Genomic DNA, 27,567 nt, shown 5'->3' on the forward strand with positions numbered 1-27,567 from the left:
CAGCCTTACAGGGCAGTCCTTAACCTCTTCAGCCAGCTTCCCCTCTGTCAGACCCCGACCCCGAGGCTTTCCTCTGTGGAGAACCCCTTCCCTACCTGCAGCTCTGTGCTTCCTGGGGGGTGGGGGGGTGGGTAGGCGATGACATTCAGCCAGGAAAGGGTCCTAGGCAGTAAGTAGCCAGGCTGTATCACCCCCAAATGGTACTTGTGAAGGGGGTATCTGAGTTCAGAAACAGCCATCCTAGAGGCAGCCACGCATGGCCCAAAGAGCCAGTCCTTTGCTGTGTAGTAACTGTGTCCTGCTTACCAAACATGTGACTTATGCAAGCCAGGGAGGGTAAGAAGGGGACAGAGATGTCCTTTGATTTCCCAGCTATGAGGAAGTTTTATTCTGTAACCATGCCTCTGTTCCTAGGCCAGCAACGAATGCATATTTTTGATGGAACTTAAAAATAACTGGATTAAAGGATCAGGTCACCTAGTACCTGGGGAAAAGCATTTCTAATTTAACTGTAGTGGCTGTAGCAGGAAGTAATCTGGGTTATTCAGAACTGAGAAACCTGGCTATGCAGTGGGCACCTGACGGTGGCACAATTTGGGTCACTCACTCTGTGCTAGGAGCCTGGGAGGTGGTGGTGGGCCAGACACTGTCAAGAGGGGACATACCCTGTGGGTAGTGAGAAGTTGGAGTCCCTGTGAGCACAGCAGACATTGGAAGTGTTGGAACTTTAACTCCTAAAAAAAAAAAAAAAAAAGTGAGTTACTCTTTTCATCTTATGTGTATGTAAGTTATCATATGCGTGTAGCCCTTGAGGCCAGAAGAGGATGTTGGATCCCTTGGAACTGGAGTTTTCAGATGTTGTGAGCCACCATTGTGAGCTGGAAACCCAACTAGACAACAACTAATGTTAACAACTGTTGCTAAGTCATTTCTCTAGCCCACCCTAATCCTCCCCTTTTTTTCTTTTTGGTTTCTCAAGACAGGGTTTCTCTGTAGCTTTGGAGCCTGTTCTGGAGCTCACTCTGTAGACCAGGCTGGCCATGAACTCACAGAGATCGGCCTGCTTCTGCCTCTGGAAATGCTGGGATCAAAGGCGTGGTCTCAGCCATCCAGCCCCTCCCCCCTTTTAGTTTAATAATGTGTATGTGGGGAAGGTTGTGTGCATGTGAGTGCAGATAGATGCTCCCAGGAGTCCGGAAGAGGGTGCTGGTTTCTTTGGAGCTGCTGTTACAGGTGGTTATGAGACTCTGGGTGTAGGTGTAGCCAACTGAACTCCTCACATTCTCTGAAAGGGCAGTATGCACTCTTACCAATTAGCCATCTTTCCAGCTCATCCTGCTCCTCATTTGGAGAGGTTGATTTTGTTTGGCTCCTGCTTTGAAGGGATGTAGTCCATCACGATGGGGAAGGGTCAACTTGTGTTTACATCATCTCAAGTCTGAGGCTGCTGTATCACGTCTGGGTGTAGTAAGCAGAATACAGTACTGGAGAGATGACTCAGCAGTTAAGAGAACTTGCTGCTCTTGCAGAGGACCTGGGGTTTGGTTCCCAGCATCTATATGGTAGCTCACAACCATCCCTGACTCCTGGTTCTAGGGGAACCAAGGCCCTTTTCTGAACTTTTCAGGAACTTAATGCATATGGTGCACACCTATACTGAAGGCAAACACTCATACACATAAACCCTTCTCCTTCTAGAAGCAGGTGTGTGTGTGTGTGTGTGTGTGTGTGTGTGTGTGTGAGAGAGAGAGAGAGAGAGAGAGCATATGTATTTTATTTATTTAAATATATATGTATGTATATATATATTTAACTTTTTAAAAAATTTTGTTTTTATTTTATGTGCATGCATGTATGTTAGGTTCCCTGGAACTGAAATTACAGACAGTTTTGAGCTGCCATGTGGGCGTTGGGAATTGAACCTGGGTCCTGTGGAAGAGCAGTCAGTGTTCTTAACCTCTGAATTATCTCTCCAACCCCAAGTAATTTTTAAGCACCAAGTCTGAATCTAATTTTACCTAAGGAGATTCAAGCTTGCAAGGACCGAGGACAAAACCAAACAAATACTCTTTCACCTGTCCATTCTTCATGACCTTTCCCTTATCATTCTGGAAGCTTCCTGTCATTTTGGGAGGAAACCTTTGACACACTGAGATAATTAAGAGCGGTGTCATTTACCAGCCAGATGTGATCTTGGGGGAAATGCCTCTTATTTCTCTAAACCTCTTAATTCTAAAGTCATAGGTAGTAAAACTCTCCCACTTAAAACAGAGAGATCCTGGTCTTTAGTATGTCAGCTGTGCTAAGACCTAAGACTGATGTTAATTATGTGGCACTCAGTGTGTCCACAGGACAGGCTTGCTATGAAGCCTCACCCAAGGCAGCATTTTCCATGGCTGCTTAAGCACTGGGGATGGACAGGCTCCATATCATACACACGATCCTTGTACTAGTGTTTTCTATATACTTGGGTGGGCATCCTACCCAGGGCATTCCTGTACCATATTCTGCCACTAAGCTATATCCCCCCACCCCCCAATGCATCTTCAGGATTTGACACTTCTTTTAAAAATTAATAATAATAATAATAATACTTTTATTTTGTTTAGAGACAGAATTTTTCTATATAGTCCTGGTTGGCCTTGAACTCAGAGAGAGAGAGATCCACCTGCCTCTGCCTCCCAAATGCTGAGTATTAGTTTTGTTTTGAAGTAATCGTATATTCTTATGTATGTATGTGCATGGGAGTGTGGGTGCCCATGGAGGCAAGAAGAGGGTAGCAGGTCCCCTGGGGCAGGAGTTGCGGAGCACTGTGAACATCTCACCTGGTGCTGGGAACTGACCTAGGGTCCTCTGCAGGGACAGTAAGGGCCCCTAACTGTGGAGCCATCTCTCCAGGTCCCAAGATTTGACTTTTAAAAATAATTTTATGAAAATTATCTCCTGGCTTTAGCCACAAATAGCATTTCCCAAATATGTTTAGCTTTGAACTAAAATAAACATTTAACAGCTGAGGTGAGGAAGGGCTTGGGAAAATAGAAAGTGCTTTTGGTCTGACATGTCCGGATCGACTCCTTTCATCTCTTCCTATTACCACTTTTGTTCTGAAAATCATAACCCAATGCTATTCTCAAGGAAGTCAGACTCCTCCAAGAAAGAAGTTAACATTGGTCATTTGCACTTTGATGTAAAATTTCTGGAAAATAAACTTTTTGTTACATTTACATGAACCATTTTACAATTTTCATGATGCATTTTAAACATGTTTTTCTAAGTTTAATTCTCAGAAAATATTTGAAAGTTATTATTGGCCCTTCTTACCAATGTGTTGCATCTGCTGAAGAGCTCAAGACTGGCTTGCCCAACAGGGTCCTTACTGGAAGAGCTAACACTGGCTCTGGCACCTGAATCTTGGAATTATAAATTCTCTTAAACTGATTGGTGCCTTGACTGCTGAATTTTTTTTAATTTTTATTTATTATTTTTAATAATGGCAGCTTTAGATGCAAAGGGATTACTTGGTTATATTAAAAGCACGTTTGGAGCCAAATCCTAGCACTCAAACTGACATTTACTAAGCAAACAATAGCTATAAAATCTTGATCCGGGACTCTCACAGAAGCCTCAGCTTTCTGAGGTCACCGAAGTCCACACTTCTCTTAGGGGGGAATGTCCTAGTTTTGCATAGGAGGGATTTTGTAATCACATTAAACACCCCATGTCCTATGAACCCAAGGTTGGAAATCGGACTTTTAGTTCTCAGATCTCAAAAACCAGCAACCCCAGGCTCTGCAAGCCAGGACCAATATGGGCTCACTCCCCATGCAAGGGTTGGGGAGTCTCCAATCCCCAGAAAGCGACTTCATCCCCACCCAATTCTAAGATTCATTATGCTAATAGACAAGCCACTAATTTCACTAATGGAAGCCCATTTCTCATCTTAATTATGCAATTAGCAAATCCCCTAGAGTCTGCAGGGGTTAAGGTAGCTAGAAGTGCTGGAGGAAGCCACCTTTGGAGGGTGGGGTTTCTGTATAAGGTGACCACTTCCTAAGTTTCTACCCTCAGGATGGCTGTGTGCCCTTGGAATGCAATTTAAATGCATTTCAGAAGCACACAGCTGCATTATATTATATTGTCTTTGCCCAGGAATTCCAGAGTAAATTGCAGACATCCTCAGCAGCTGCTGGCTATTCTGGGCAGCCATTCGGAGGGCAGGCATTATGTACCATGGCATTAAGACTCAACCTGGAGGGTTGTCTAGAGCAGGCAAAAGATCACCTATAAGCCCTTAGCACCCTACTCTTTTCTTTGACCTCAGAAAACTCCACTTGCTGGTTTTTCACATCTCTTTATTACAGTAGAGGAGATCACCTATGGAAGGGGTTTTCCAGTCAATGTCACGGATGTGCGTTTTATCTGAAACTGGATTCCGGTTTCTTATCTGCAGCCTGGAGAAAATTCTCGTTCTTCCCTTATCTTCAAAAGGAGCAGAGAGCATTGGCTGGTTTAAACAAGACATCATTTAGTGATGTCAAGCCCAGACTCCTGCGTGGCGATTCCTTAGCCCAGTCCCCTTCACCTGGTGCAGTTGCTGGTGGCTTTCTTTGATTGTATCAGGCCTGGGGCATTTGCTCTTTTGTAGCAATTGTTGCCTAACTTTCTGGTGCTTGGCTGTGAATAGTTAATGCTGCAGTATGGGTTTGAGCTCTTCTCCCTGGTGGCCTGTGAAGCAGCTGTTCCCTGAAGGGACTAGAATTGAGCATCAATCAGGAAGAGATCTCTTAAGCTTGTGGAAAGAAAAAGATTGGACTGCCTGTAACTCACAGGAAGGGACACTTTCCTGTTTATGCCTTCTAGTGTGAACTTTAAAAAAAAAAAAAGGGATTGGAAAACAATCTTGTCATGTTACCCCATTGGCCCAAACAGATTTTGTTGTTGTTTTACTAGGCAGAATCTCTTTGGTTAGTCCCAGCTGTTCTGGAACTCACTGTGGAGATCAGATCAGCCTCAAGCTCACTAAGATCCACCTGCCTCTGCCTCCTGTGCACTGTCACACCTGGCTTCCCGAATTTTGCATTTCAAGCAATGTTTTTTAAAGTTATGTTTTGTCATTTTGTGGGGTGGTGTGTACATTCATGCCATTTTGCCTTCATGTGTGTTGTGTGGAGATCATGTGTGTTGTGTGCTAGAGTTGGCACTTTCCTTCTACCGTGCAGGTCCCAGGGATTGAACTCATAATTCAGGTCATCCGACTTGGTGGCTGGCCTTTATCTTGCCTGCCCATTTAACCAGTTTTTAAAGCATCTTTTGTTGTTTTGAGGTAAGGTCTTGTTCTGTAGCACAGACTGTTCTTAAACTCTTGGCGGCCTTCCTGCCTCAGTCTCTCAAATTCTGGGATTATAGTGGTGAGCTACTGTGACCAGTTATCATTTGGGCATATGTGTGTGTGTATGTGTATGGGTGAAGAATATATGTGGAGGCCTGAGGTCAAATCCCTGTGTCCTTTGTTTTTTTTTTGAGTTGTTCACTGGGATTTAGGGTTATCAAATTAGGCTGGGCTGGCTGGCAGAGCCCCTCATGTCTGCATCCCCTGCACAGGGATTACAAGCATGTGCTACCACAGCTGGTTGTTTTCACAGGTTCTGGGGCTAGAACTCGGGTCCTCATTCAAGCTCTCTACTGACCAAGCCATTTCAAACCCCTGTCTTTTTAACAGATGACATAAATACCTAAGACATAGTACTTGTGTTGTCATTTCTAATTCAAAGTCCATTTTTTTTTTTTTGATAAAGCAAAAATATACTGCCAAATGCTTTTTTCGGGTTTTCAACATTTCATACCCAGTTGCTACTAGTTCATGAAGTAGTTCTTTGTGATCTAGATACAATTTCTGAGTTCTTGAGAGAGCTGTCAATGGATGAGCTTGGCACACTTGAGCTGTGAAGTGCTTAGGAGGAAAAGGACAGTGCTGATGCAGGAGCCAAAAGCCAGTTCCTTGAAAGTGCTGTGGAAGATATAGTTAGGGCGCTTGTATTTTAGAGACTAGCAGTGCTCCAATAGAGTCAAGGGCTGCGATTGGCTTCACCCTATGTAAACTCTGGAATAAAGTCATGCTCCACGGGCACACAGAAAACCCCGCTTTACTTTCAGGACAGGGCTTGTCACCTGGGGCTTAAGGTTCCTGCTCATTTCATCTACTCTGCAAAATACATATTTCCTACCTGTTTAATGAGCATCAGTGAGTAAATGCCTTTTGGTTTCTCTCTCTTTTTATAGCATATTGTCTTCTTACGCTCTTACGCTGTTCTGAGGTGTTTCGATAGAGTCGTGATTTCTTTAACTTTATTGTGTTCCCATTAGCCTCCTATTACTCTCCACTTTTCCTTCATAAAGTTGGAGAGAGAGAGAGAGAAGGGACATGCTGCTTTTTCTGTAGTCCGTCACTGGCTGGCTGAAGCTGGAGGTTGGGAGTGGCTCTCACCTTCCGGCACCTTCCCTGGTTTGTCTGCTTTTTCTGCAATCATTTTCCATGGAGGTGGCCAGCTTTGGCCCCTGTTTACTGGAATCGAATGTCTGCCAATAAGTTTCTACACTGAAAATTTCTGTTAAACTCCTGCATCCCAGTGCTGGAGAGTGAACCTATGCATAACAAGTGTATCCTCAGTATGTGTCTGTAATTCTTATGAGTAGAAGGTACTGATATCCACCTTATGAAATATGGTTTTGCTTTCAGGGTTTTAAAATGTCAGTGAAGGGCCAAGGATGAAAAGCCCCCACCAGCATAAAATAAAGGAAGGTGGTAGTAAAAACGGTGATTTATGAGTGAATTTCTTTGCATCTATATCCAGAAATGTGCATTTAACCCCCTACTTGTGTTTTCTCTTTATTCTAGAAGCCTTCCCAGCTTTCTGAGGATGCTAACCAGCTGAGAAGCAAGCAAGACAACTGTGGTGACATTCGCCTGGAGCTTGCTGCCAGCTCTCTCTCTCCAGATCACAAAAACATGGAAATTGAGGTGTCTGTGGCAGAATGTAAAAGTGTGCCTGGCATCACCTCTACACCCCATTCCAAGGACCACTCTTCCCTCTCTTATTCCCCATCACACAACGGCCTCCTCACTGATCAGCATGAGTCCTTAGATAATGATGTCGCCAGAGAGATCCAGTATCTAGATGAGGTGCTGGAGGCCAACTGCTGTGATTCCTCTGTGGATGGAACTTATAACGGAATCTCCTCCACAGAGCCTGGTGCAGCCAGACTAGTGAGCAGCCAGGGTTCACCTGCCGATCCACCTGCCACTACCCAGGCAAAACCCACTGAGAAAGCATCTGGCAGGCAGGTGCCTCCTCACATTGAGCTCAGTAGAAGCCCTTCTGATACCATGGCTGAAGGAGAAAGAGCCAATGGACACTCCACTGACCAGCCCCAAGGCCTGCTGGGAGATGACCTGCAGGCACCTGCCAGCCCTAGCTCCTCTATCAGCTCGCACTGTTCCTCTCGAGATGGAGAGTTCACGCTCACCACACTGAAGAAGGAGGCCAAGTTTGAGCTCCGTGCCTTCCACGAGGACAAGAAGCCCTCCAAACTCTTTGAGGAGGATGAGCGCGAGAAGGAGCAGTTCTGCGTGCGGAAAGTGAGGCCCTCAGAAGAGATGCTAGAGCTGGAGAAGGAGCGGAGGGAGCTCATTCGGAGTCAGGCTGTAAAGAAGAACCCTGGCATTGCTGCCAAGTGGTGGAATCCACCCCAGGAAAAAACTATCGAGGAACAGCTGGACGAGGAACATCTGGAGTCGCACAGAAAGTACAAGGAGCGGAAAGAGAGAAGGGCACAGCAGGAGCAGCAGCAGCAGCAGCAGCAGCAGCAGCATCAGATGCCCCTGTCCCAGCTCTGCACAGCCTCAGCTTCTTATGAACACCTAGATGGCACTGAGCACACCAAGGAGGATGTCGTCACTGAGCAGATTGACTTCTCTGCTGCACGCAAACAGTTCCAGCTAATGGAGAATTCCAGGCAAACACTGGCCAAAGGCCAGAGCACACCAAGGCTGTTCTCCATTAAGCCTTTCTATAGACCTCTTGGATCCATCAACTCAGACAAGCCACCGACCATCTTGCGACCAGCTGCTGTCGGGGGACCTCTGGAAGACAGCGGCACACAGGCAGCCAAGGGGCAGAAAGTGTCCTGTGTATCTGAGAGCCCGTCTGCAGGAGCAGGCCCAGGGAGCACTGCCACTCAGGGAAAGGAAGGGTCGTACAGCGAGCCTTCCAAACGTGGGCCCTTGTCTAAGCTGTGGGCAGAGGATGGAGAGTTCACGAGTGCCCGGGCCATTCTTACTGTAGTCAAGGACGAAGATCATGGGATTCTGGACCAGTTTTCAAGATCCGTCAATGTATCTTTGACCCAAGAGGAGCTGGACTCAGGTTTGGATGAGTTGTCTGTGAGATCTCAGGACACTACTGTTTTGGAGACTCTATCCAACGACTTCAGCATGGACAACATAAGTGACAGTGGGGCTTCCAATGAGACACCTACTGCCCTTCAGGAAAACTTGCTGGCTGACTTCTCCCTGACTCAGACTCCCCAAACAGACAACCCCTCCGAGAGTGGAGATGGGATCTCCAAGTCGTTCAGCGACCATGGTTTCTATTCTTCCTCCACGCTGGGAGATTCCCCATCAGTTGATGACCCCCTGGAGTATCAGGCTGGGCTCCTGGTGCAGAATGCCATTCAACAAGCCATAGCTGAGCAGGTGGATAAGGCTGAGTTGCACACCAGCAAGGAGGGATCAGAACAGCAGGGACCTGAAGCAACAAGGGAGGAAGCCGAAAGCCGGGCTTCTGGCTCCGAGAAACCGCAGAGCATGTTCGCACCACCTCAGGTGTCCTCTCCTGTTCAAGAGAAAAGGGATGTATTACCAAAGATCCTCCCTGTGGAGGACAAGGCACTCAGGGAAAAGGGGCCCTCCCAGCCGCCGACGGCTCTGCAGCCCAGTGGGCCGGTCAACATGGAGGAGAGCAGGCCCGAAGGAGGGTATTTCAGCAAGTACTCAGAGGCAGCCGAGCTGAGAAGCACAGCCTCCCTCCTGGCTACTCAAGAGTCTGATGTCATGGTTGGGCCCTTCAAACTGAGGTCAAGGAAGCAGCGGACTTTGTCCATGATTGAAGAAGAGATCCGAGCAGCCCAGGAAAGGGAAGAGGAGTTGAAGCGGCAGAGGCAGGTGGCTCAGAGCAGTCCGAGCCCCAGGGCCAAAAACACCCCATCGCTGCCTTCTAGAACCACCTGCTACAAAACTGCTCCAGGTGAGTGACAGCTGCATCCTGTACCCAGGTGTCACACAGAGCAACTGCTGCTTACACTGTTACGTGTAGAGCCTCCAGTGTGCCAGTGTCAGGAGGATTTTAGCAATGGGGGTGTTAGGGTGTCAACTGCAAAGATGCCAAGTTTAGGTGGTGGTTGCTATTTCTCAGTGGATCCAAGGGCTCCTTGCCTCTCTTTTCTTGATTTATTGTACAGATTCTTTATCCCCGCCCCCTTGGAGGGCTGCTTCTTGGCCAAGTGTGGCATCGACCTTGGTAGAGAGTGCCTATGTGCCATCTGTGTATTCAAGTCAGTAACTGGACCTCCTAAAGCTTGTTAAATTAAACTCATCTAATTGGGGGCGGGGAGTTCTACCAACCCCTTTTGGGATGCTGACTTCCTTCCCCAGCAGTGGTGATGGTGACTGGGGTTTGCAGACCGCAGATATTCTGTTCATCTTCTCTGGCTTCCTTTATGTGATCACAACCAGTTACAAGCAGGTAACGATAGACCACATATAAGGTAATGATCCCAGAAGATACCACCCAGTGTGACATTATACCCATCTTGGTTTCTAAGTCTTCTTTTGTGATGCTTACACCACGAGATGTTCTAACAATGTCTTCCTCAGACATTTTCTCACAATGTTTCTCAGGCTACACATGTGTATACTCTGGAATTAGGTCATCTCCATCCATTCTTGTCCATTTAGAAAAGTGAAGTTATTACAAGCAAAAGGGACATATTTGATCTCCCTTCATTGTCTGAGCAGCCCCTTTCTTGAATTGTTGGGATAGATGGCTGCTATCAATTAGGGTAATGCTGTGGATGCCACTGTGGCTAACAATGCGACCAGAAGCTTGTTTCCCGTGTGGATATGATAGGAACTGGGGGTCTGTTCATCTTACCTTGGAGATGTGCTTCTCTGGGCGTGGTCAACTCTAATCCGTGCATTGTTATGTTTCATGCTGACAGGAGTACAGACCTTAAAAGAAAGCATTAGAAAACATTTCCGTACCATTCTGAAACCCAAGGGTATTGTGCGTTTTACAGTGGATTTGTGGGGAAACTGATCCTTTATCAAAGGCAATTTAAGAAGCATTACGTTAAAGTATAATTACTGTTTAACTTGAGTCATTAGATCTCAACTCTTTCATATTGACACTTTGACCTCCATCAGTCTACAGTGACACAGGATCACTCTATCATTAACTTCTAAATTCTGAGATAACCTCAAACCTAAAGGAAAGCTCTCCAGTAAAGTACCAGTATGTCTGGGCTGTTTGAGAATCACTTGGCACCACGATGCCCTACTTCCCAAGTTTTGTAGCACACTCCACATTGGGTCTTTCTGATGCTTTCATATGACTACATCTCACCTTTGGTAGAGGAAGGACCACCAGGTTGATGCTGAATTCTCACAGTGTCTAAGCAAGTAGCATATAGTGTGAGATTCTTCCAGAATGGGCAGATCTTAGCTTTGACCATTCAATAGTACTTTTGATCACTTGATTAAGGAGTGTTTGTAAGGCTTCTCACAGAGAAACTGTTTTCCTTTTCTAATTAATACATATTTTGCTTAGACACAGACTGGAAGTCTAGGATTTATTTACATCAATATAGTCTCATGGGATCCCATTGCATTCAATAGCTCGTTATCCCTCACGTTGTTATTTCTATCCTCATTTTGTTTAGTTATAGCTGTGGGAATCCCCTCCAGCTCAATTGTGCTTCTTTTTGAGAAGCAGTTCTCCTTCAAGAGCTTCCTTACTTTTTGTTACTGTACAATGCTCCATTTTACCCTGTACTTTCCCAGCCTTGAAATCAGTCTTACCCCCAAAGAGCAAAGGACATTTATTCTCTTTCTATGGGACAAGATGTATACATCAAGATTGGCATGTGCATTAATATTGGGTTATATTAGTGCTCACAGGCATTGTTGATAGACAGAACTGGAGATTAAACATCTACCTATATGTCTATCTTATCTAGTCATCTATCTGTCTGTCTGTCTGTCTAGCTATCTATCTATCTAGGAAATTATGGATTCATGCAGAGATCTTTTTAAAAATTGATGTGTGCGCGCACATGTATGTGTGTGCACGTGTATGTGTGTGTGTGTGTGAGAGAGAGGAGAGACTGAGAGAGGAGAGAGACTGTGAGTGTGCTCACGTCATGGTGTGCATTTGGAGGTGAGTAGATACCTTCTTTCAAGAATCAGTCCTCACCTTCCACCTTGTTGATCAGGCTCTTGTTCTTGCTCCTGGACTGTGTACCCCAGGCTAGCCAGTCTGCAGGCTTCCCTGTGATTCTCCCATCTCTGCCTTTAATCTCACTGTAGGGATGTTACTAACACAAATGTACTATTGCATCTAGGTTTTTTCTCAGGTCCTTGCGATCCAAACTCAAATTGTCAGGGGTGCATGGTAAATAATTTCACCCACCCAGGGATTTTAAATTCTGATTTAATAGAGTTATCCACATTTGTCATAAGAATTTCTTGCCTGGGGAGACAAACAATTCCTACCCTCTTTATAAGCTTCTAGGGTCAAATCAAGGACAGTTCACCAAAGGTCACCCTAAGAACTTATGAGTTTTTTGAAGTTATTTACAGAGCTTGGGTGCAGGGTTGCTTACAGGAGCATATTGACCCCAAAGCTGACGCACTGAAAAGTCTTTACCCAGCTTGGATGATAGCTTCCCCTAGCTGTGTAAAATCCTCCCTTGGTTCGCTTTCCCCAGCCTATGTATTCTAGAGACTCCTGAGACTTGGAGGCTGTGTGCAGAATTGCATACAAATGCTGGGAGGGGAAAGAGGGAGTAGTGGAAATCTCAGATGAGAGTTCAGTGACCACCCCACCCCCCACACTTCTCTTGAGGGAGCAGTCAACATACCCATTGATGATGGCCTTCTGCAAGCAGCTGTTTTGTTGAGAGGAACATGTTCTATGAAACACTTCTTTATAGATGTTTAATAAGGATCAAGAGAAACGAATAGGCCGAATAGCTGTTTATTCAGGGAGAAATAACTTACAACGTAGACGGGTGTACACCAGCAGGTTCCTGGTCCCAAGGATGCCTCCGGAAGTGCTCCTGTCCGTGTACTGCAAGCAAGAGAGCTCTCCAAGCCCCCTCCTCAGACTTAGTCCCCCCAGGTAACGTCCGGCCCTGTCTCCACCCCCAATGGCGTGGTCTATGCCACAGGTGCGGACAAGGTGAACATCTCACTACACTTCTTCCCTTTCCAAATTTACAGCTTCCCTTTTCATAGTTACAACTTCTTGATATCCTCAATGTTTTGTTTGACCTCTCTAGACACACCATGTAACGGGACACATGTTTTCTTCATCAAATTATATACCAGTATTAATTTCTAGATGATCACTATGTGCCTCCCCCCTTGGTAAAGAGACCCTATATGTGTCACTGCTGTCCCTTGTCCACCTTGTTCTGACTCAGAACAGTAGCTCCCCCCAGCCTTCTGCAGGCGTCATGTTTTTCAGCACCACCTAATGATTCTTGGACTGAATTGTTCAGGAAGGAAAGGGAAGGGAGGTGGAGGAGGAAGAACACAGGGACTTCCTTGATGGGTTTTTAATTCCTTCTGGTCACAGGCCAGAGCCAGCTGAGTGCTTAAGGCAAGAAAACTGTCGGGGAAAGTTTTTGTCCGTGGTTAGCCACAAGAACTTGGCTTTTCCTGGCAATTCTCAGTTGTCAAGTTCACTTGAAATTGGGACTGAGAGCTGGCTTGACACGGATGGCAGTTGAGCATCCTGTTCTGGAGAAAAGTGTTTGTGCCACTTGATTTCAGCCCCAGCTTGGGAGCCACTGCACAAAGAAAGCGATAATGGTACCCAGAAGCTGGCAGCCCCACGGAAGGAGGGAAAGCTTATGAGCATCTTGGTTCTTTCTGCTTACATGGAAGACAGGAACCATAGTTCCCTCACAATTACCAGTTACAGCCAACGCTGCCTACCCTGCCCCCATTGCATTATTTCATTGTAAAACCGTTTCTAAAGTGGGTATGGTCAGTGGACAATTTGGACTATTTGGTTCACTATAACAAAACACCCTTGGGCTGAGTACCTTATAAACAATAGAAGTATATTTCTTACAGTTTTATAGACTGGGATGTCCAAGATTAAGTTTCTAGCAAGAACCCATATCCTGCTTTATAGATGGAACCCCCTCTTGATGTCCTCAGGTAGTGAGGAGGATGAAGATGGCTAGATCCCTGTGACCTCTTTCATATGAACATTAATCCTACCCATGTTGACTCAGACCTCTTGATCATATCACTTCCCCAAAGCTCCCTCCTAAAAGCATACAGTGGTAACTGCATTTCTTTGGATACATGAGGTTCCCAAATACCAGACCACAGCAGAGAGAGGTATTTTGGATTCTCCACTCAGTCTCTCAATGGAATTGCTCCCAGCTTCTATCACATGAACAATTGTTCAGTGTGAGGACATGCTGCTACTTTGTTGGATCCACTAGCTGATGTACCTATCAGGCTTCCCTACCAGGATTGGGTTTGCCCTACAAGAAGCTGTGATCCCAGTGTTTGCTGTTGAGCTACAGCACCTGGTCCTAGTTTCTCTAGAACCTTCTTCTGTGTGGATGCTAATCTCCTTCTCTCTCCATGTCTTATCAACAACATCCATTTTAGTCCCTTTAAGAAGACAATAACTGTAGATAAGATGCCTGCCTTGATCCCAATAACTCAGGAGGCAGAGTCAAGTGGATCTCTGTGAGTTCAAGGCCAGCCTGATCTACAGAATGAGTTCCAGGACAGCAGGGGCTGTTACACAAAGAAACCTTGTCCTGGAAAAAAAAAAAAAAAAAAAAAAAAAAAGGACAGTAATTTATCTGAGTGTGTGATCTGTTCTGGTCTTGTCACATTGAACACAGTCATCCTATGATGCATATAGGTCCCATGCTATCATATTTATAGCCAGGATATACAGAAAAGACACCACAGTGTGCTAGCATTACAGCATGAAGAGAGGAACCAAAATTAAAGTGAATAAAAATTCACTTTTCTTTCTTTCCACGCCTGGAAACCTCTGGAGTATTGCTTGGCCAGAAGGAAGCTGACACATTACCCTGGCAATGTGTGGGTTAGCACTTCTGGCTTCAACATAGTTTTTTATGAATGAAATCTTGCTAGGTTTCTTTTGCACCATGTCACATTTCCTGCCAGAGGTGACTCAGTTGGTTTTCTGTGTGATTCAGATCAGATTAATGATATTGGGTGATGAAAAACAATGACTTATCCCTTATCTGGTAGAAATCATGCTGGCCACATCTGAATCCTAAAACCATAAGCAGATAAAATCCACTGAGAACATGTGTGCTAGAGATGTACAAATTCTTCCCATTGTTAGCTAAAACTCTTCATTGGCTAGGTGTTGAAAAGATGTTTGGAAGATTTCCCACTCCTGCCCCACTTTATAACAGAGTGGTGAAGGCCTATAATTCCATCTGCCTGGGAGGCTGAGGCAGGAGACCTCATGTTCAAATCCTGTCTGTGTTAGAGTGAGCTAAAGGTCAGTTTAGGTAATTTAACAAGATCCTTTCTCAAGGAAAGGGCTGGGGGACTTTGGTGATAGAGTACTTGCCTAACAAGCACAGGGTCATAGGTTCAACCCCTATGTCCCCCAAAAGAGAGAAAGAATGGAGAAGAAAAAAGAAGCCCCTTGACAGGTATATGAGCCTGATTTGAAGGGGAAACCATTATGTTAGGGTAAAATACCCTTGAGAGAACGGGGGTGTGTGTACTCAAGCATCTTTTAAAACTCCAGTGATACGTCTTTGCATAGTTCAGATGCTAACAGACAGTTCTCAGTCCTTGTATCTATTATTAGGTACCTGGGTTTCACTTCCAGCTTCTAAGAATGTCAGGGAAATTCAGGGAGGTAATGAGTAACTTTGTTTTCTGATAGTTTCACATCAGATGTTGACTTGACACAGCAAGCTGGTTGCTTTTTGAGATGAAGTTGTATATTATGAAGAGTGATTAGAAAAAAAGTGTGAACACTGAACACTACCACTTGTAGTATCTGCTCATGTCTCTCTTCTTCTTCTCGTTATTCTCCTTCTTCTTCTTTTTGAGACCAGGCTGGCCTCTAACTCACAGATATCCACCTGCCTCTGCCTCCCGAGTGCTGGGATTAAAGGTGTGCTCCAACAACACTGGCCTGCTCCTGTCTCTTAATGGTGTGATAGGATTACTAAACACCTTGCATAGGATGAGATGCAGACAGGCTTAGTGACATATGTCTGAAACCCCAACAGTTAGGAGGCTGAGACAAGAAGATTACTAGGTCAGCCTGAACAGCACTGAAATTCTAAGGCTAGCCTGAATAATAAGAACTTATCTCAATGTGTCCCCTACCCCAAAGAAAAATTTAGAGGGAACATTGTTGTCAGTTTGGATTATAGTTCTGCATGAATTGATCCATTACCTTAATATAAGAAGTTCTATCTATCTATCTATCTATCTATCTATCTATCTATCTATCTATCTATACCCATTCATCCATCTATGTAGTTTTAAGCTATTGGTGGCCTTTGTGAGTGGATTTGGCCTACAGAGGTGAAGCAAAGCTATCCTGGTGACCTGGATGGCTTGTTGGTGCTTTCAGAATTACAATTAATTACAAATGAGCTAAATTCATGGCACTACCCAAAGATTTAGGCAGATGGGGGTATGTTAGCTGTCTAGACTGGTTGCCTTGTGAGTTTCTCTACCAGTTCATTTCACAGGAAGATGCTTATCCAGAGTCAGGTTCATACCCCAAATCTCAAAAGAACTGGATTAACCTGAATATGAGCAGGGGTTGGTGTTGACTCTTTTGACTGAAGCTGTTTGGTGTCATGAGATTGAAGTCAGTGGTCATTGGTAGTCATGGAGCATCATGATTGCCTTCTATGTTCTCTGATCTTTTGAGCTTCCCTGATTTTCACTGATCTGAACCCAGCAAGTGTCTTTCTTATTAAGTACACACCATTTCAAAAGGAATAGATAAGAAAAGCCCACAAGAATGCAGTGTTATTTTTGGACATTGCTCTAGAAGGTTTTGAAAGAGGTAACTAACTATCATGCTCAAACCTGCCCTTCTCCATCCTGAGAAGGATTAGACTCTAAACTATCCTGTGACAAGCCTGCCCGTGGTCATGGCTTTCAGATAACACCATTTTGGAGAAAGCAAACCCTTTCACTTCAGTTTAACTCTCAGTTCTTCCATCTTAAAGTTGTGTTATCTCTTGCTGACTGATCCCGGGTATCTGCCTTGCCTCCTGTGCTCATACCTTGTGGGAGGCACCACATAGGGTCCTCATTGCTAACATACGCATGGCTACTCTGTGTTCTGGGAATTAAAACTTTTTCCCAGGAATCAAACTCAGCCACATATAAGGAAAGTCTACAGTCTTAATCTTACAGAGAGGAAGTGAATCAAAAGGCCTAATTCTTGCAAGATCCCTGTTGAGAAATGTGAGCTAATCAAAGCCAGCTTGGGAGCAGGATGTCCCAACCCGTGACTGTTGGAGCCTGGACAGGATATGACTGCGACTCTTACTAGTCTTGTGTACTTCCCAAGGAGATTGGCGTTTCGAATGCATTTGATCTCTGTGAATAAGCCTCTACTGAGGGTGTGGAAGACTGACTGGAGGAGGGAAAGAGGGAGGGAGAAGGGGGGAGCAGAGGAGAAAGTACCAGTCAGACCGTGAGAGATCCAAAGAATCCATCGGTAGTTTAGGTAATGCTCTTTTGTTTCTCTTGGCCTTGAAGGTAAATGTGGACATTTCCCAAAAGTTGTATGCCTCTGACATCGGGTCTCCTGGACAGTGCCGGTCTCTTTCTTATTCCCATTATCCAAACATAAATCTATGTACTATACAAAAGAATCAGTCAAGGAAGATAGGTGCTTTAAGTGACTCGGTCACTTCTCTGGACTCACACTGGTCCGGTTCCTTGCTAGTTGTGGGAACACTTCATTTCATCTCTACTGTTTCCCTGTCAGTAAAAATGGGAACTATATAGTAACAACCTTGCCCCAAATTTAAGAGAGTGTCTGGTACATAAAAGGCTCCCAAGACTCGGTATTACTGGACCAGAGAGGTACTCAGTGGTGGAGAGCACCTGTTCTTTCAGATGACCCTGTTTCGGTTCCCAGCAATCACATGTCGGATCACGGCCCTTCAACTCCAGTTGGAGGGGACCAAAAACCCAGTTCTGATCTCTGCAGATCAGGTGCATATATATGCTGTGCATAAACGCATGCAGGCAAAACTCTCATACACATAAGTACATCTTTTTTTTAAGGCTTGTTACTATTGACTTATGGTTGCTGCTGGACTTAAGAAAAGGCCTAGAGATCCCAGCAGAGCCACCCACTGGTGAGCTGTTGTTTTACAGGCCATGACCTTGACATGAATGCCTGACCATGTTTTATGAGTCACTTTCACTTCTAGTTGAGAACTTCCTTAGACCTAAGGTTTCCAATGTAAAACCTGGCTTCGGGAAGATCTCCATAATTATGTCAAAACCAAAGAATGGCAGAGTCCATGCTAAAATGTACTTGGTACATGCTACCATAAAAGTGTTCCCTACCGCTTTAAGAGAGAACCTCAGGACACACAACACTTTTGATTCCAGCACTTGGAGGCAGATTGAGGCTACCCTGGGCTACTGTGTGAGTTCCAGGGTCACCACGGCTACACAGAGAAACCCTGTGACGGGATAGAAGGTGTGCACCACCACCGCCCCAGCTTTGTCTCTATTTTCTGATCGCATTTTAAACCAATCATCATCTTCAGAGAAACAGCGCCTCCATCCTAGGGTTTCTCCTCCTTCCAGTAAGTTTCAGAGAGTAGCCCCAGAACCAGCAGTTCATCACTCCCTGCCCTAACTTACTTTGAAGCAACCATATTTGACAGTTCTTCAGACGTATCCCACCTTCCAGGGTGTTTCTTATTCCTGACCATGTTTATGATCTAAAAGTCCCCACCATCCTGTTCTCCCACCTGGGGGCCTTCAAAGGAAGAGATGAAAGATGAAAGACAATGCTGTGGTGTGGGTGTCAAAGCAGGAGCCACACAAGCCCGCGTATTTGGGGGGCTGCTGGTGAGCAGGCCATTCACCAAGAAGGAGGGGAGTGGAAACTGCAGCTCTGGGCTCTCTGGGAACTCGAGTGGCTTTAGATGCTTTCCGACCCATCCTAAGCTGTGTGAAGAAAAGAGCCCATTGACAGAGATGCAGGCCAAGGCACGTCATCTGGTGGGTGTTTTTGTTCAGTTTGGCTTTTTAAATTCAAGTGGGTGATAGCTTTTTCTCCTGAGAAATGTTAGAAACAAAGGATCTTTGACTTATGACTGCAGACTCCACAGACATAGGCTGCAACAATCGCCCAAATTCAAACTTTTGCTTTACATACTCATACGAAAATAAATAAATTTCTGGAGTCTGCACCCCGGGGCATTTTAGGAGTTAGGGATGGTTCTGAGGAAGACTTGCGTTGTCAGGGATGACATGCTGTGTCCCAGCAGACACAGCCCTCCCTGCATTCTGAGAGTGAGTGGGAGGAATTACAGATTCTTTTCTCTGCCTCCTGTCAGTACAGCCTACCCAAGGGAAACCCCGAAGCACAACCAAGCATGGAGTCTTCTGGATGAGGAAATGCTTCAACTATTTCTGTACTTAGGTAGGGAACACATTCAGACTTTCAGGTTGCCTTTGCCTGTCTTGGGAGACAGCACTGGCTAGTGGAAAGGGAAAGTCCATTGCCCTTTTCACTTGGGAAGCCTGTGCTGTAGCTGCGAGTTTTGACATTCAGAAGCTTCCTGAGTATATGAAGGTTAAAGTAAGCAAGTTGACCCTTTTATTTCCGTAGGAACAAATTATATTTAAAATAAATATTTCCAAGCTGAGTATAATGGAACACCTTTGTAATTCCAGCACTTGAGAGTTTGAGGCCAGCCTTGGCTATATGAGACTCTTTAAAGAAAAAAAAAAATCTGGTTTATTTTATTTTTTTAAAATTCATTTGTGCTGAGGCAGATGCATTTGGGGAGGCTGAGACAGGAGGATCACCATGTCTGGCTGAAAAATGAGTGCCCCGGCCCCCTGGGTCAGTCGATGTGGACCCTGAGGGAGGGAATGATAATGAGGGGACAAGAGACTCGAGAGATGGAGACAAGACAGTATTCTGACCAAGTCTTGTTTGTTGAATATAACCATGGGGTTTCAGTAGTGGAGAAACGAGGGAATGGGAGAGGATGTGAGGGAGGCAGAATGCCCTTCCAAGCAGAATGCAGCTGTTCTACTATAAGATAAGTTGCTGTATGATAAGCCTGCAGCGGGGACTCTTTCAGAGTCAGGTTGCATCATATGCTTAACAGGAAAACAGTCGTAGGAGTCCAGACTGAACATGGCCATCAGACTGAAGTGGGCCATGGGGAGGGGAGTAGTAAAAGAGGGAGAGGGAGAGAGAGAGAGAGAGAGAGAGAGAGAGAGAGAGAGAGAGAGAGAGAGAGAGGGCAAGCAGACCAAGAGAGATTTAGGCGGGGAGCCAGCCAAGAGCCAAGAGAGCAAGAGCCCTCTGGTCCAAGATGGCTGTTACATAGGGATCAGAAGCCCTGCCTCTGGGCAGGAGATGTTTAGGGTAGGGTGGTGTGAGAAGTGGAATCAAGGCACTGAGACTTGTCCGGGTTTCTTGACCTAACAATGGCAACGTATTCTGGGGTGAGTTTCAGGGATCACGGCTGGGCAATCCCTGGGAAGGGTATTCTGCTGCTGACGGACAGTGCTGCTCATCTGGTGTTGGCTGGTTTTGATCCCCATGTCTTTCCTGTTTGCTTTCTTCCCCACAACAGTGACTGGGGAAGTGCTAAGTCTAGGCAATCCGTGCAATGGAGCCCAGGGCCTCACACATTTGAGGCAAGCATTCTGCCACTAAGCTACATGCCCCCCCCCCCCCATAATAAATTCTCACTGTGTGAGCCCAGGCTGGCCTTGAATTTAAGAGCTTCCTGCCTCTCCCTCCCTAGTGATAGGATTACAAGAATTTACCACCACACCCAACTTAAACTCTCAGCAAATCTGCTTTTGTGGCCTGCTTTTTCTTATTTCCCCTTAACTGTTCCTCTAAATTCATGGCTAAAACATGATTGGTAGTGACTAAATAATACTCCATTAATAAATGAGACTAGTATAATTGTTCTTCCACAGGCAAGTAAGTTGATTTAAATATGAAAAAGAAAAAGAGGAAGTTTTAGTATACAGCTTTATGCCTTTACTTAGACATTGGCTGAACTTGTGCCAAGTCTTTTCTTAGGGTTGGTCAGCTAGTATACATTAGAGAATTGTATTTCTTGCTTCCTTCTGATATCAGTGGGAATTCTGTGAAGCAGTGTTCTCATGTTAAATGAATTTGAGTGATCTTTACTCCCACTCATGTATTAGATATCAACACAGAGTCTATAAGTTTCATAAAGGCTTCTCCCACATACCAACACACACACACACACATATATGTAGCATTGAGAATTATTTCATATAGCAGTAGGAATCAACCCAGCCATGCGAAGCTGCCTGCCCTCAATTATCGTCAAAATGTGAAGTACAAATTTATTCCAACATTTTAGGCAAGATAATGTTTATGAAATAAGCTAGAAATGTTTCCTTTCCCCCACTCAGACCCACAAGCTGATTTTGCCCTGTTGGTTTCTTTGTGACGTTGCAGATGCCACACTGTGTTTCTTCCATGCTTTGTAAATGTAAGTCCCAACCTTCAGCCTAAACCAACACAGGCCCTCCCTGAGCTCTGCCTGGTGTGGTCTGCTCCGTTTCCCAGGGACCCAGACTGAGCTTTCAAGAGGGCCATTTTGTGAGAAGGCCCAGTCCAGAGAGTCTGGATGTCAGAATGCTAACCATAGAATGAGGAGGCCATTTTCGGGTGTCATAGCTACTTGATCATTCACCAAGTAAACAGACAAATTCATGAGCCAGGTTTGATGGTCTAACCTGGGATGGAAGAAGGGTTACTGGAGCAGTGAGATATGAGACACACACCACAGCACCCAGGATAGTTCACAGTTGGGGGATTCCACTTGGGTGCCTCCCCTAGGTCACAGAACTTGGAGGGCCCCCATGAGGCCATAGATTGTTAGTGTGACTGACTGTCCAGACATGTAATGACACCATGAACAGTGTAGTGCTACAGAAGTACCAGAAGTTTCCCATCATCCTATGTGAGAAGTCTTTGACAATGAACTCAGGACTCTGAGGAACAGGTCAGCTGTGGAGCAGTCCCTCTCCAGCTTTTCGGTGGCTGGTGTGACTCCTAAGGTTGGATTCTAAGGCGTGACTTGAACCATACTGTAGCGAGGAGGTTTGGCGGTCTTAGGGTCCCACAGAGAAGGCTGGCTAAGGTAGTGTCTTTTGAAAATGCCAAGGCTGATAACCAGAAGTCTGGGAATGAGAAACAGTTTCTCCTTTGTCTCTGGGGCCGTTCTTGGGCTTGGACGGCATCTGAAGCCTCTTCTGTCAATTGCCTCTTTTTGGAGGCTGCTCCAGCACTGCTAAGCTAGCCTTGCTTCCCCTGTGACCTCTAGTGATGGTCTCTGGTACTACTTCCTGCTCCAGGGATGGGTTTTGTCCTGCTAGACTAGAATAACCAGGCTCCCCTGGAACTTACTGTGTAGCACAGGGCACTTTGAACTCATCAAGATTCTCCTGCCTCTGGCTGTCATACAGGTATGAGCCACAACACCCATACTCCTAGATGTTTCATTTCACATGCTTTGGGGAAGGCATTTAACCTTTTTCCTGGGATTTTTCTGGGGTGGGGGGCTTGATCCCAGCACACAAAACTATTTTCTAAGGCAATTATGCTTATTTTACAATAGGCTTATTGGTGCATTAAGTACACATTGACTCTTACTTTGTGTAGCAGTCAGGACAGATGATGCTCTGCTGCTCTAGGCTCTGCACTGAAATGAATTAAAGGGATTCATAGACAATTGCAATGATCTGTGTCTTCCTGTGACTTTACAGTTTATTAGAGGTGGCAGGCACTTCAGTAGCCAAAGATGACACAGGCACTGGAAGAAAGTGGCCTTCACAGACCTGTAAATAAAGTCTGGCGAAGATGTCAGTGTGAAAAGCAAAGCTAGAGTGTGTGTGCCTACCATTCTTCTGCACTGTTTCTTAGGTTTTGGTTAAAAGGGCAGTTGGTAAGTGCTTGTCTGGCATAGATGAAGCTCGGTGTTTGTTCTCCGGTCCTACCTAAAGCCAGATGTAGTGGTATATCCCTATCATTCCAGCATGTGGGAGGTGTGTAAGTTCATGATTATCCTTAGCTACGTACAGAGTTCAAGGCTAGCCTAGGCTGTGGGAGATGCTGTTTCCACCCCTTCCCCCACCCCACCCCCTCATACAGGGTTTCTCTGTGTAGCCCTGGCTGTTGTGAAACTCTCTCTGTAGATTAGGCTGGCCTCAAAGTCACAGAGCTGTCTACTTCTGCCTCCCAAGTGCTGGAATGTGTACTGGCTGGAGAGATGGCCCAGAGGTTAAAAGCACCGGCTGCTCTTCCAGAAGTCCTAAGTTCAACCCTAGCAACCACACAGTGGCACACACCCATCTATAATGAGGTCTGGTGCCCTCTTCTGGCATATGCAGGCATATATATGAAGGCAGGCTGGACACCATACACATACATACATACAGAGAGATAATTCTCTATGCCAATAGCTACTTTTCACCTAATCCTCAAATGTGATTCATGGCCCCTTGCCTCCCCCTCATCCCTTAAAGTCAATACAGTGAGTTAGAAGAGCTCACAGAAACCACTCCTTCCAAGCGCTCATTTTCACAGACATGGAAATTAAAACAGAGAATTTGAATGGTTAGCTCAGGATTAAAATGGATCTTTTAAAGGAACTCTGTCTCCAACTGCTTACAGAGTTCAAGGAAGAGCAAGAGTTAAACACTGAGCTTTGCCAATGGTAGTGCACTCAGGAGGCAGAGGCAGGCTGACCTCTGACTTCAAGGCTAGCCTGGTCTACAGAGCAAGTTCCAGGACAAACAGGGCTACACAGAGAAACCCTGTCTTAAAAAAAAACAAACAAACAAAAAACCCAAACAACCCCCCCCCAAAAAAATACCAAACTCTTCTGGGCTTTCTGGCTCCGTATGTCCCCAGCTCCCCTCAAGGAGCTTTCGTGGGTTAAAGGGTGCAGCCCCCTGCCTCCCTTTGAACTCCCAGAAACCCTCCTACTAAGCCTCCCTGTGAGTCCTTCTACACTACAGCTGTCACATTAGACATCTGTGATGTGAAATGAGGGAAAGATGAAGGAATTGGGACTTCACCCTAACTTCTAAATATGAATATAAATATGTTTGCTTCACGTTTCTTGTTGTAGACCCCAACCGTGCCATACACTGTTCACTATTGTAGCTTCTCAGAGATGCATTTGAGTCTTTGTGGCACTAAAGCCCCTGCATGTCTTTGGTCCAGCGGTAAAGGCCAGACATTTCCCACCTGTAACAAATAGGTCTCTGAAGGCTGAGTTGCTCAGTTGGTAGAGTCCTTGGGTTCAATCTCTAGAACTGTATAAACCAGACACTGTGGCTAAGCTTGGAATCCCAGAGAAACAAGTTTTGAAGCCAGTCTGGGTTATATTAATGAGTTCATATCCTTGACAACATGAGATACTGTCTTTTGGTTTTGTGAGACAGGGTTTCTCTGTGTAACAGCTATGGCTGTCCTGGAACCAACTCTGTAGACCAGGCTGGCCTCAAACTCATAGAGATCCTCCTGCCTCTGCCTCCTCCTGAGTGGTAGGATTAAAGGCATGTATCTCCACTACTCAGTAAGCTACTGTCTTAAAAAAAAAAATAGTTTCCAAGGTGCCAGCTCCTTGGACAACTTACTGTTGTGATCTTGATAGAATATACATTTTTTGGACATTTGAAGGATACTGATAGTTTTAGAGAATGTGCCTAGAGGCCTCACACTACTGTTTAATTGACCATTTCACTAATCTTCCCACCTGACACTCCTGGGGGACAGTCTCAAGAGCTAAAATCCTTACCTTTCCAACTCTGTTGTCATTCGTTCATTCCAAAAAGTCTAGGAGCATCTGTGGGTCTTTAGCAGGTAAGGTAAATGAAAGAGGCTGCCCAATTAAGGCTCCTGTCTCCTGGGAGTCTGGAGTCTCATTCTCATTCAAAGACTTTGTGGTACTGGGACAGGTCAGCCGATAATTGGTTACCTCTGATGAAGAGGGCAGAGGATGCCAGGAGTGCTGGGGCCCATCTTTGGTTCAGGTGGCCTTAGTAAACTCAGCTTCCTCACCTGTAAGAAGTTGGTCTCTACGGTGCTGTTACCTCTGACAGTCTTATATGATCTGAGAGAATTCATGTCTCCACAACCTTGGAGCTCATGTCCTGTCTGTCTATCCGTCCGCCGTGTTGCAAAGTGCCTGCCGGGCCCATTTGAGTTAACTGACTCTGTATGTAGATCTGGTGTTCCTGAGATGTGTGTTGAATGTTTGTTCTTGGAATGAAGCCCTTCCACTTAACTATGACTCTGTTCTCTCCATTTTGCAAGTGTATGTGTGAACCAGTTTTTTCCTCTTTCTAACAGCAGTGCTGAGCAGACAAGCTTAGAAAGGGTGTTCTCTTCATGTTGTTTCAGGGAAAATAGAGAAAGTCAAACCTCCTCCATCCCCCACAACTGAAGGTCCCAGCTTGCAGCCTGACTTATCCCCTGAAGAGGCTGCCGGAACCCAGCGGCCCAAGAACCTGATGCAGACCCTCATGGAAGACTATGAGACACACAAATCTAAAAGGCGCGAGAGATTGGATGATAGTAGTGTAAGTTTTCCTCCTTTCCTTTCTCTTCTCTGAGTGTGACTGTCAGTGTGGTATGCTTGTGTTCTGGTTCAGACCTGGAAATGTGTGCATTTGTCTGGCTGTCTTGCATTGTGGATCTGAAACACTTTTTTTTTTTAAAAAAAAAAAACAAAAAACAAGAGTGGTTTAGGCCGGGTGGTGGTCATGCACGCCTTTAATCCTAGCACTTGGGAGGCAGAGGCAGGAGGATCTCTGTGAGTTCGAGGCCAGCCTGGTTGGTCTACAGAGTGAGTTCCAGGACAGTCAGAACTGTTACACAGAGAAACCTTGTCTCGAAAAAGAGTGGTTTATTTAATGGGCCTTGGGGGTCCTGTGGTCTTGTTTTGTATCACAAAAATATCTATGATCAAGAGCTGGTTGTTTGGCGGGCAAGGCTGGTACAAGGCATGGTGGGTGTGGAGGAAGACAGTGTGCCTGTACAATACAGTGAATAAGAATGCATGCCCTCTGGAAGTACCCTCGGCTTTCAGAATCACTGCTGTGACCAGTTCTTATGTGTGGCACACTGCTCAAGACACTAAGTATGTCTTGGGCCATTTTAACAGAGCCATTTTAAATGACAGCTAAAAACCACACATGGCTACCCAGCTACCTTCAACCCTCAGAACTATGCCCGTGCTGGCTGTGTGCATGATGAAGGAAGTCATCTGCTCTCTGGTCTCCTTGTCCAGTAAAGTTAAAAGGGTGCTGAATGGTCCTCCACAAGCCTGGGGGCAGCCCCAGATTTCATGCAAACACCCTAGAATCTCTGGCATCGATCTTTTATCTTTCATCAAAGGACCCCTCACCCCCAGCCCTATGCCATTACACTGAGGTCACAAATTGGCTTGATAAAATATCTAGTTTCTGCCTGTTGTACCAGTGTGTTTACTTATAGCAACCCCTTCAGAGCATCCCAGTTCGGATAAGCTATGCAGTCACCCTCAACTGAAATGCTATGAGGTTCACAATAGGAAGTCCCTGCCAAGTCAATGCCTTTCATGTCCTGGCTGGATAGTCCCGAGTTCAAGAGTTCCTGGGAGGAATGCCAATGCTGTAGGCTTCTTTTCAATAAGAATGATAAAGAAAAGATGAAAACACACACATCCTCTGCCAAGTCATGAAGGAGCACTTACTTAGCTACCGAGAGGCCAAGGGGCTTCTCTGGCTAGAGCTCTGCCCTGGGTAGCTGCTGCAGACAGCTGTACTGGGTTTCGCTGAGCCCTGTTTGGAGGCATTCCCTCTTTGGGTGTTGTAAATTGTAGTCTGAAGTGCAGCCTTAGCAGCATAGGGGTTCTTCTCTCTCTGAGATTCAACAGTGTATACTGGCAGCTTTGCTGGAAGCTAGCGGAAGAGTCATGGACTGTTAAGTCATGATGCAGGCAAATGCTTCTTAAGGGTATTCTACGTTTCTTGTGTATGCTGTTTGCACTGGAGTGCAGATGTTATGTAGGGAAACACATTTCCAGGCTCTGTGTCACAGGTCTGTAATCCCCTAAGGAATGCCCACCTAAGGAATGCCGAACGGTCCCAGTTTCCTCTGAGTGGATGAGGTAGCCTGGAGTCAGCATTTTAATGTGCTAATGGCCTCCTGTATCTATTCCTCCCAAGAAAATAAATAAGCATGTTGGCTAAGGAAGAAACCTACTAGTGAATCCGTGTATTTTTATGATTATTGGAAGGCTGCGTGTCCTGAACTTTTCCTGATCTCACAATAGAACAAAATCTGTCAATTGTTGAAAAATTTAATCTATCCAGTCCCCTGTACTCCTCCCTGCCCCACTTTTGAAAGAGACCCAAACCTCAGAAACCCTTACTCAAACTGCTTCTTAAGTTATATGGGCACCAGCCAAAATTGACTTCCAAACCACCCATTAGCATGCCTCCTAGCCCTTCTAATGTAGGGTACCTTTCTACTATCTCTGTAGAGAATAAGCTTCATCTCCTCCCAACCCCCCAGTTGGTCTCTAACCCTGCCTCCATTTTGTCTTGTCTCATATACCAGAATGATAATGAGGAGGAGAGGGGTTGCTTGGTGGCGGTTATGTAGCCGGCTCCCCTGTCTCGAGAAGCTAACGTTGGTTCTGTTCAAGGCCATGCAATTCTGTTCTCCTGGCCCCATCCACACACATTGTTCTTAGGGTGACCCATGGCTTCTTGGATTTCCTGTCCTCCTAGAGGCTCCCACAGCTCATGCTGGCATTTTGGTATGCTCTTTTGAAGACTAGAAGCCACCCCTGAAACCACATCAGAGCGATGGTGGTCTCTGGAACCCTCTCCACAGTTCAAGGGCCCACTCCTTCAGTTTCCCTCTTTATGAAAGTCAGTGGCCGAGGATTTCTCTTCACCAGTGGGGTGCTCGCTCA

General features: G+C 45.6%; 1 protein-coding gene across 5 annotated transcripts in view; it reads left to right on the top strand.

The window, feature by feature from the left end:
• The window catches only part of Palm2akap2 (PALM2 and AKAP2 fusion), a 452,528-nt gene that overhangs the window by 417,425 nt on the left and 7,536 nt on the right, over nucleotides 1–27,567 (top strand). For 4 of the 5 annotated variants that reach the window (XM_051187834.1, XM_051187833.1, XM_051187836.1 and 1 more), the window contains 2 exons: nucleotides 6,896–9,302; nucleotides 25,005–25,183. In XM_051187834.1, coding sequence (XP_051043791.1) covers nucleotides 6,896–9,302; nucleotides 25,005–25,183 — 2,586 coding nt within the window. The remainder of the gene's footprint in view (nucleotides 1–6,895; nucleotides 9,303–25,004; nucleotides 25,184–27,567) is intronic. The other variant, XM_051187835.1, reaches the window with a different exon arrangement.

The sequence above is a fragment of the Phodopus roborovskii genome, unplaced genomic scaffold, assembly GCF_943737965.1.
Source record: "Phodopus roborovskii unplaced genomic scaffold, PHOROB, whole genome shotgun sequence".
Lineage (NCBI taxonomy): Eukaryota > Metazoa > Chordata > Mammalia > Rodentia > Cricetidae > Phodopus > Phodopus roborovskii.